Below are 10,978 nucleotides of genomic sequence, written 5' to 3'. Positions count from 1 at the left end.
CCGCCACGTCGCCCGTGCCCAGCGCAAAGTGCGTTAGCCTGGCTAACACATGAAGGGCGCACTTATTGCTCCCGATTTTTTGTAAAGGAATACCCATGAAATGGACCGTCCTTGAAGGGCCATACCAGTCTACTAAGCGCTGCTTGGCGAGTTCAGAGATATCCTCCTTCGACTTGGCCAACGAGTCCATGTAGTATATCGTCCCACCAACTCTCGCCGTGGCTGCGTAGTGGCTCTGGCTATGCAGCACAATTGGCTGAAGAACCATGCCACTCGTCGGCACTCAGTGGAATCCAGGGGAGTCTAGCAGTGGAGCAGATAGCTGAACGGCTTGCGGAGGCACCACTCCTTGTTCGCCCACTTGTCTCTAAAGCATCGTCATCCAAACATCCAGGATGCTATCAGTAATCATCTCGCCATTGGTAATCAGCCAGTCACGATCAGTGAGGTCCACAACTATTTCCGGCAAGGGATAAGACGGACCAGCAGGAATACGTATCCAGTCGAGCAACCCTTGTCCCTCTCTGGGGTTCTCAGCACCAGCGGAAGGTTCAGCGCCGATTTCGATATTCTCGTTCTCGTCTCGATCTCGTCACGGATCGAGACGAGATCGAGATCTAACGAGCAGACTCGAGAGCGAGACGAGATTCATTCGTGTTCACGTTTGTCTCGGTTTCGTCCTTCTCTGTGTGTTGTATTTTGCTTGACCTCTCGGATTCAACAAACTCGCTTGAAATCTGTCCTGGGTGCCTTCTCTGCCTCTGACCGCATCTTGGTCATATCCTCCATCAGAGGTGTGCATTTTGAAGTGTCTAGTTTCCTCCCACTTTAAGGCAGGTCCCAGTCGACGGGAGAGACCTCCATCACAGGCTGTGACGCAGGCCCGCAATCCTGCTGCCTCAGTCTACCTTACTGATTACTGGCGAGTGTTTCCGCTTGCGCCCAGTCGAGAATCGAGAACGAGATCAAGATCCGCTTGATTTTGAACGAGAAGCCTCGAGCGAGAACAGTGATAGTCGGCCACCAGCGAGACGAGATCGAGATTGCTCCGGTCACGTTTTTGCGAACTCGGTTCAGCGGGTGCCGAAGCCTGCGGCTCAGTCGATAATGACGGCAGTTGCTGGGTGTGTGAGTGAGCTTGCCGAGTGACATCAGAAGGTTGGGTTCCACCAGGGGCATCCCCAGTTTCATGCCCAATTACGGAACCCGTGGGAATCACCGCATTTGCCAGAGAGTGTTGAGTTCCCTGTACAGCGTGAACGTCGTCGGCGGTCAAGTCCAGAGTGATGATATCCTCGTCGAAAGGTGGTATGATTGCCACGTACCCAGCATCAGGGTGCTCATCATCCAGTGCGTCCCCAATGAAAACAGGCCCGTCCCCACTTGATTGATCTGGCTGAGCAGTACTGCTAGCAGGTACTGAAGGTATGACTCGCCGAAGAGCGCCTCTGGCATTCTGAAACCAAGTGTCCAGGGCACCTGGGATGACCGGCTGCAGAATTAGTCGCTGCAAGGCAACATCCATCTCTCGATTAACCTTACCGCTTGAACGGAGCCCCATTATCCAGCTGAAGAACATCTACTCGAACTTGGTTGATAACCCGGTGCACGACATTTATCCACTTCCATATCACTGGATGACCCTCCTCTGCAAAGAGGCCATTCCACTTACGGTGGAATCCTTCTTGAGAGTTATTTGTGCGAGGCAAACCTAGCCTGACTCTCTCCCGCTTGTTCCACCACGAAGGCTGAAAAATCCCGCTAGGACCATAAGTCTCGATAAAATACGGATTTCCACAGGCAGAAAGGCGACGGCCATCAGATTGTAATACGCCTTGCGCCTAGTCGACATCACGTCGGGGGCCGCGCGACGCATCAATCCAAGCTCTTCAAACTTATCGAGTACATTTCTGGCCAAATGGAAGAGACAGAGGCAAATTTCAGCACGTGGAAATACAGTCCGAAAGGCAAGAACAGCGCTCTGCTCAAAGTCGAAAATACAACTGGTGATATTTTCACCGAGAATACTACGAACAAGTTGTTCGTAACAACCGTGAAGAACTTTATGTAGGTCCCTTTTAGATTGTTCGGTAGCAAAGCGAATATGATTGGGACCATACGTCCAGATACATGACGAAACAGAATAGTATATTGTTGGGCCCATAGAAGAGGCCCTCTTCAAGAGGGGCAGTTTTGAAGTACCATCACCCGAAATATGTACAGCGGCACTACAAGACAATAATGAAGGAACCAAAAGTTTATCACTCCACACGAGAATTCGGTCCTTGTCATCCTTGCCGGAGTCATAGACAAGTGTAGGACGAACCTCCTGCCCGATGATAGCGTGACTGAACTCAGGTGGAATCTCAAACCCACAACGCTGCTTAGGAGCTTTCGGCAGCGGGTGGTTCTTTTCCTTGAATTACGGAGCTTCTCCATAACCGAAGACCGCTTTGGCAACTGCTCGATGTACTGAGGAGGCGTAGTCGTAAACCTCGGCTGGTCTCTTCTCGAATGCTGACAGTTCCATGGCTTTTTTCACGGAATTCACCAGAACTACCTTCCCTGCATTCGGGCCCCCACAAACATGCTCAGCCCCCTAATCAATATTCTTCACAACTAACATGTTGGCCGGTCCGTTAAGATCGCCTAAGATAGTCAACCGAGCTTTGCACTTGAGACTTCCTGCAGGAGGGTGATCAGACTTGACGCATCTCCAGCCGCTCCTCGAACGTTCGGGCTCGTTACGATCCCTCCTGAATAGGTAGCCTTTGAAAGACTTCACGTAGAGACTGAAATTCAAACATAGTGTCAAGAGGATCACCCAGAGCTAGAACCAATCTTTGCGCTCAAAAGTTCTCGTGCGCAACGAATTATGCGCTGAAATATCGCAGTATGTATTTTAGATCACTATGGCGCGCGCTTTTCGGACTGCGCTCAGATATGATTGCGCTGTGATGTGGGGCAGCCATCTTCTGTACCATGCATAGTGGAGGATCAAGACGGTCAAGACTGCCGAGAGAACAAACCAATCACACGGGTTACATATCAAGGGGAGAATGCAGGTACTACAGCCGAAGGGATCATCAACAGGATCGAATCCCTGTACGAAATGGATAACAACACGACGCCCAAAAATTGAGACCGTGAATGAACGCATCATGATGGTCATGACCAACCAATCGTCTTCTCCAACGATCTAACTTTCGCATCGATTCCATCGAGGATGAGCTGAAACAGAACAGGGCGATTGAGTCGTGCTACCGAACCACCCACTGAGGTCGCCATGTACTGCCCCAGCAGCTCCTGCACGTCTACAGCTGTTGCTGAGAGTTCAGCAGAGGTCTCGTAACGCATATCAGCAGCAGTCTCGCGCAGAGTGGTCAACACTGGTAACAGCTCATCTGAACGAGGCGAACATCGGGGTTCCGACGAGGGGCAGCGGAAGCGACCTGTGAAGGTTTCCACTTCATGAGGGAAGCCGTGACGGGTACGCACGCGATTGAGGATCCTTCGGGTGTCATCTTGCTGCATTGTGATAACCTATGGAGTACATTGTTGTATTCACGAAACGGCGATGCTGATGACAGGACCACTAGTTGAAGTAATAGTGCTAGTCACATGACCACTACTTGAAGTAATAGTGCTAGTCACATGACCACTACTTGAAGTAATAGTGCTAGTCACATGACCACTACTTGAAGTAATAGTGCTAGTCACATGACCACTACTTGAAGTAATAGTGCTAGTCACATGACCACTACTTGAAGTAATAGTGCTAGTCACATGACCACTACTTGAAGTAATAGTGCTAGTCACATGACCACTACTTGAAGTAATAGTGCTAGTCACATGACCACTACTTGAAGTAATAGTGCTAGTCACATGACCACTACTTGAAGTAATAGTGCTAGTCACATGACCACTAGTTGAAGTAATAGTGCTAGTCACATGACCACTACTTGAAGTAATAGTGCTAGTCACATGACCACTAGTTGAAGTAATAGTGCTAGTCACATGACCACTACTTGAAGTAATAGTGCTAGTCACATGACCACTACTTGAAGTAATAGTGCTAGTCACATGACCACTACTTGAAGTAATAGTGCTAGTCACATGACCACTACTTGAAGTAATAGTGCTAGTCACATGACCACTACTTGAAGTAATAGTGCTAGTCACATGACCACTACTTGAAGTAATAGTGCTAGTCACATGACCACTACTTGAAGTAATAGTGCTAGTCACATGACCACTAGTTGAAGTAATAGTGCTAGTCACAGCACCACTAGTTGGAGTAATAGTGCTAGTCACAGCACCACTAGTTGGAGTAATAGTGCTAGTCACAGCACCACTATGGCAGCGAACTCTGGGGATCAGACCCTGATTGATGACCCGCGGCCTGATGTTCCTGCGTTCTGATAGTCCAATCACAGACTTCATCATCAGGCAATCAATCGACAATACCGATTTTCTGCAGAATGATATATGACTCGTATAATATGAGTGATAAGCAACATCGAGATTCAATCGACGGCACAAAGCACAGATCGTCGCGCACACGAGGAAAAAATATGATCGAATACGGAAACTTCCCATTGAGGGCCACCTCGAGGTCGGCTTCGGCTTGAGCGACTCCACGTTTGAGACCAGTAGCCGTTGGGGATATTGTGTCACGGATAGTCGTTGGTGCTCTGCGAGAGGACATAAACAATACACGATCAACACAAGACTGTTGCTCTACACCAACAAGAAAAACATTTCTCTAAACTAACACTTGAAGGCGACCATCGAGCATAGAAGAAATTCCACAAATATTTACCATAAAGATTTCACCAAAAAAACCGGAGAGACTCTTTCCTGTTATTTTTCAATGTTCAACCTCACCTGGACACACGCTGCTTCGTGCTAATTCCCGCGTCAGCGAGTACTCGTGCCCGGATCGATTTAGACGCCTGTTTGTTATCGGCGGTCAACGCCCGGTGGCTCTCGTGACCTACCGTCATTGCATCTAACTCCTTTTCATTTCCCCAATAAAATGCTTACCTATTTGCTCATCTCCATCTGCTGTGTTCGCCCTACGAAGCACCTTCTCATGTGAAATCTGAACGGTCGAGCATTTTTATAGTTGCTACCAGTATCTACCCCTCGATGGTCTTGTCTACTCGCACCCTCTGCAGTCGCCGTTTGCTCTCGTGAAGGTCCCCACGCCCTCGCGTCACGACATGTAGATCTCTTCCCCGTCATCAAATTACAATCACACTTTCTTCTGCTCACTTTGAATAAGCATTTCAAATGAGCCACGTTCGTGTTCTCTCTACAGTGCTTCGCCCGAATAGGATTAGTTATGCAGCTGAAAATTGAGTCTGAGATTGCATTCCACGTTTGAAAACTGATTTTACGATTCCAAACTTCAGAATATTTGGTATTCCGAATTCAGTGCATTTTTCCATTCTAAGAGGAACTGCCAGAGAGCATTGAGATAACGCAGGGTTTCAAGCAAGCAGAGAAACACCAAGGTTTGGTAACGAATTTTCAGCTGATCGAAAGCCCTTTCCATCACACATCCCAGAGAGCGTTGCTGGAACCCACTGAGCCACAGCTCTCTCGAGATATCACCACTCCGCGCCGTGTTGCATCGATCTGGCTATACTCAAGGCTTGCACTTACCCGTCCCAACGATGCGTCGCACTATGTCTCTTACAATTGTCATGTACACAACACGAAATGAATAATGAAAAGCCATCAACCCTGAGGGTTTGTGGAAGGACCCGATGTCCCTTTAGATGAGAAAAGCAGTAAATGGTGAATGAATTGCTGTGAGTCAACTAACTACTGAGAATCGACCTTGTTCATGTAAACGGCGAGATCAACGAGGCGGTTGGAATATCCCCACTCGTTATCGTACCACGAGACGAGCTTAACGAAGTGGTCGTCAAGAGCGATACCGGCCTTAACATCGAAGATGGATGAGCGCTTGTCATGGATCATATCAGTGGAGACAACATCATCATAAGTGATACCCATGACACCCTTCATATCGCCCTCGGAGGCCTCCTTAACTGCAGCAATGATATCGTCATAGGTGGCGGCCTTCTCGAGACGGCAGGTAAGATCGACAACAGACACATCAGGAGTGGGAACACGGAAGGCCATACCAGTCAACTTACCGTTAAGGCATGGAATAACCTTACCGACGGCCTTAGCGGCACCGGTAGAGGCAGGGATGATGTTGGCTTCGGCGCAACGACCTCCTCTCCAATCCTTACCACCCTTAGCGGGACCATCAACGGTCAACTGAGTGGAAGTAGTGGAATGAATGGTTGACATGAGACCCTCGACGATGCCGAAGTTATCGTTCATAATCTTAGCAAGAGGGGCCAAACAGTTGGTAGTGCAAGAGGCGTTGGAGACAATCTTGAGATCAGAAGTGTACTTCTTGTTGTTAACACCCATCACAAACATCGGGGTATTATCCTTAGGAGGAGCGGATATGACGACCTTCTTAGCGCCTCCTTGGAGATGACCAGAGGCCTTCTCACCAGTAGTGAAGACACCAGTAGATTCGCAAACGTATTCAGCACCAGCCTTACCCCACGGGATATCGCAGGGGTTCCTCTCGGCGAAGACCTGAATGGTCTGACCGTTCACAATGAGGGCGTTTTCAGCGACCTCGATGGTACCGTTGAACTGACCGTGTACGGAATCATACTTGAGGAGATACTTCATATAGGGGATGTTCATGAAGGGATCATTCACAGCAACGACCTTCACTTCGGGGTTCTCCATAGCAGCACGGAAAACAAGACGGCCGATACGACCGAAACCGTTAATACCAAGTTGGCACACCATTATGAGTAGTAGTTTATGATGAAAGATAGCAAACTGATAACAGTTTGATGATGATAATAAAGATAACCTCTTCAGAGAAGTGCGCAGCCAAACTTAGCTCAGCGCAAGATGCCCACATCAGCGATGTCTACCTGAGCACATCCTCAGCTCGTCTCGATGTACCCTATGCGAAGGCTTTTGTTAATTGACTAGATCAACTTAGTAATATGGTTGCTTACTCCTTGTTTGAGATTTTCTCTTTGTCCTTGTTATGTGTGACCCAAAATTGAGCACTGTTCCTGTGATTGCGATTCGGTTACGGAATTATTCCTGGAGACACGTATCGGAGTTAGCTTACTGCACAATTTCTGTCTATCCCAGTCTCGTCATCTCTACGTGCTCTTCACTCAACACAACCAAATGAAGATAGAAACTCCTCGTCACACATGAACTCTCACGGCGACAGTTGCATGATGGCTTCGACTATGTCGTTGTTAGCAGCCTTCAGAGCCTTCACCGCCTTTGACCTCGAACAGTTAACTTGACCCATCACCAACTCGACGTCCTTTGCTTCTACGCCGCTCTCATCGACATCACTTTCGTCCATATCGTCCTCAACCACCGGGCCGGGGACCAGAGGGTGCGGGTTGGCGTCAACTTTGGATACTTCCGGCATCATGCCTGTGAACTGGGACGCTGCAGCGGCCTGAATGGTAAGATACAAAACAGGTCTATATGGTAAGATACAAAACAGGCCTATATGGTAAGATACACAACAGGTCTAAATGAGGCACTCTCCCACCTGCGACATAGCTGACATGTCTTCAACTCTCGCTTCGCCAAAGACAACATAAGTATCACCACCGGCCGCTTTCAATACGTCCGGCTGGGAGATCACGAACAGCATCTGAACGAACAAGTAAATACCACTACGTAGCAACATAAGGAAGGACTTACCTCCTTCCCTTTACGGACTGTAACTCTGATAATACCAGGCACTGGTTTCAACCCGAGCTTTTGAATGGCCCTTCGAGTTTTCTTCTCAGCTCTGTTCAGTTTGCCTCTCATAGCGGCGTGCTGGTCTTGAGCCGCCTGGGTGTAGTCCTCATCAGTAGCCTCCAAGGTGGGCATCTCATCGTCGTCAGATGTATCATCGGATCAACACGATCGTCAACTTCTTCAATGATTGGCAAGAAACTGCTCAGTTAACTTAGTTAACTAATACCGAGAAAATACAGAATGATATGTTGAATGAAAGTCCGAAAAAGATACAGAATCCCAGGGATTCTGCTACTCTTAAAATGGTTGAATTCCAGTTCCGAGATTATTCTTCAAAGAGTGTAAATTACTTCAAAATCGTCACCAAATCACAGGACCACTTCTAATGCACCATCGTAGAATACCTCACGGTAGAGCTACAAATACCAACCATGACAGCTTTGACTTATTCGGCGCCGTTGTCGTCAACAGACAGGACCCACACACCATAGTACCAACACACACTGTGTCGGTCTTCCAGACTTTATAGAACCGAGCGATAGCCCTTGACCGGTGTAATACAATCCGGCAATCGCAACTTTTTGCTAATGTTGCGGGTTTGCCAAATGCTATAATTCCTGACAGTCTCACTTTTTTGCTCTTTTGTATGTGCTGCTTTCTCAGTTACAAAGTAGCAACCACATTTACAACCTAGCAATTCCTGGTATAGGTTTTACCAACCCAATGTTGAAAGTAGCAAATCCAAAAGTGTTTTCCAGCAAGTCGCTCTTTTTTGCTCTTTTTTGCTGCATTGTATATTTCCCCGGAATGTTTTACACGCTGGCACTTTTGCCCAAGTGTGCTTCGCCCGCACGTTTTCGTTATTCTGGCAAGTTGTGCTCATTTGCTGTTTGATATGTTTTGCGTTGTAATTATATAGTCTGGCATTTGTCAAGGTTTGCCCTTATGTGATGTTCCTGCATGAAATATACAACTTGGCAGTTGCCGGTATGTGACAACGCTGCGCTACTTTTATGTTTCGGCTATTTGCTCTCTTGTAACTTACGCCCTGCGAGAATATATACTAGCGTTTTGCTCATTCGCTCAAACTCCGTCTCTGTTAGCGGTATTAGCAAACTTGCCCTTTTGCATTATTCGTACGAGCAATATACAATCGAGCAAACATAGTTATATGATAGCATTTCTCGTTCGATTATGGTATTGCGTCTTATATCCATTCTGGTGCATGTAACATGAACAGTTCATGCCCTGTGCACTTACTAAGTATCTATCAGAGGTGTCACACCTCGTGTCTCACTTAGTACCGGATCAAAGCGTGGTAGCACTCTAGTGAGATATATCATTCAGTCTGAAGACGGCGCGAGTTATGATCAATGCTGCATACCAAAAACATGATCGCTCTTGCATGTCGCGATTGAATCAGATGAGATAACACTTAAATTGAGTCCCCCTCTTCGAGTATCCACTCTCTTCTTGCATCGTAACAGTTGTGTCTCATGGTTCGCTACGATTGTACGTATTGACGACTCAACAATACCCAGAAGTTAAACCCTCAAGTAGGCATTACGTAAGTATTACGGGCAACTTTGACATTCTGTACGAGGAACATTTGCTCATGGGCAGTGCCACTCATCGGAGCGTCTTCGTGGAGCTATTGTTATAGACTTTGCAGAGGTGTCGAAGGATTGTACAGGGGAAACGCAACACGGACTAAATTACTGATTATGAACTCTACAGGCCCCCGCACACAATATTCACTCCCGGGCACCACTAGAGGGCCTTCATAGAGATACTATTAAGGGTTACAAGAGAAGCATATTGAGGAACGTCCAAATTATCTCTACCAATCACCGAGACAGCTACTTGTAGCAGCTACAACAGCTGAGCACCACTGAGGTGCCTACCTTACTGCGAGTGCGTACATGGTCGCTAGTCTCCAGTGATGGGAGAAACTACTTCGATTCCTCACGCTCGTCCTCTTTCGACAGCTTCTGCTGCAATTCTTTTGCCGCGTGGCTCTCATATTCCTCCACCAATAAAATAGCATTGTTGTGAGGCGAGTACTTTCGCACTATCTCCTCACATCTGGAACCTCGGAAGAACTTGTTCAGCGCCGGGTTACCCGGCCCGGGTAATGCGGAGTGCTAACTCAGCACTGCTAAGCCAGCCTGCCTCTTTCCTCGATAATTTCGATTTTCGCGAGGGGCGTCTTTCTGCAATGACCAGTATTTGCTCAGACTACGGAAGAGCATATTGGTTCGCATGCAATAGGCCACGTAGGGATCAGGATGCGTGTATGAAAGCCACGACATCTCGCATGGGCACCACTGGGGTGCCTGCAATACAGCACTGCACTGCAGATGAGTGATCCATGTTGATCCAAATAAGTGATCTCGGATCACTCAGTACGAGTGATTCCGCCCAATACAAACTACCATGTAAACACAAATCCTCTACTTGCAAACATAATACAGAGCATAGCAAAAGTCTTAATCCACAATCCCAATACCACCAGTATTTCCCCCATTACTACTTCGACACTACTTTCGAGTTCCCTCTTTGAGCTTTCTGAGTTACTCGAGAATCTCTTATCTATATCGACAAACCAAAGAACTTTGCAGAAAAGTCACCACTCAGAGACTTCGAAACTATAATGCAATGCTCAACACAATCACCAACAAGCCACCAAGGTTAGAATCTCGCGTGCGAAGTTTCAATTTCTTCTTCCGATTGTAGAACAGCAAAAATTTGCTCCATTACGGGATTGCCCATTCGTAAAGCGGCAAATTGCTCCTCTGAAAAGTAGCAATTTGCTCAATAGTAGAAGGAGCAATTTATCGGTTTGCCCCTTCTTTGAGCAAAATTGCTCAATTTTGTTACATAGTAGCACTTCACATAGCGGCAACTTTTATATATTCTAGCAATTTTCTGAAATTTAAACAAGCAAACGATATTCATTCGAGCAGTTTCTGTTATACAAAACGGCAAATTTGCGTATTTGTAAAGTGAATTTTGCTACTTTGCTCTTCTGTATATCAGCCATAGCGTTCTTACACACTAGCACAACAGCAAAAGCCGCAGGAAATATACATTCCAGCTAATTGGCACTTTTTTGGTATTTGCTCCTTTGCTATTTTGTAACTGAGCC

General features: G+C 47.1%; 2 protein-coding genes across 2 annotated transcripts; both read right to left on the bottom strand.

Annotated features, from left to right (window-relative positions):
* Positions 1-5,832: 5,832 nt before the first annotated feature.
* On the bottom strand, positions 5,833-6,852 carry Pmar_PMAR029615 (glyceraldehyde 3-phosphate dehydrogenase, putative; the record flags this gene model as incomplete). Its single annotated transcript, XM_002779154.1, has 1 exon — positions 5,833-6,852. The coding sequence occupies one exon, from the start codon at positions 6,850-6,852 to the stop codon at positions 5,833-5,835; it is 1,020 nt and encodes a 339-aa protein (XP_002779200.1).
* A 433-nt stretch (positions 6,853-7,285) lies between these two features.
* Pmar_PMAR029614 (nascent polypeptide associated complex alpha chain with an NAC domain, putative) lies at positions 7,286-7,962 on the bottom strand (the record flags this gene model as incomplete). The annotated part of the gene is made up of 3 exons (XM_002779153.1): positions 7,286-7,537; positions 7,634-7,738; positions 7,789-7,962. The coding sequence occupies 3 exons, from the start codon at positions 7,960-7,962 to the stop codon at positions 7,286-7,288; spliced, it is 531 nt and encodes a 176-aa protein (XP_002779199.1).
* Positions 7,963-10,978: the final 3,016 nt, after the last annotated feature.

The sequence above is a fragment of the Perkinsus marinus genome, assembly GCF_000006405.1.
Source record: "Perkinsus marinus ATCC 50983 genomic scaffold scf_1104296947766, whole genome shotgun sequence".
Taxonomy (NCBI): Eukaryota; Perkinsozoa; order Perkinsida; family Perkinsidae; genus Perkinsus; species Perkinsus marinus.
Note: the sequence above shows the minus strand (reverse complement) of the source record. Positions and strands in the feature narration are given on the sequence as shown.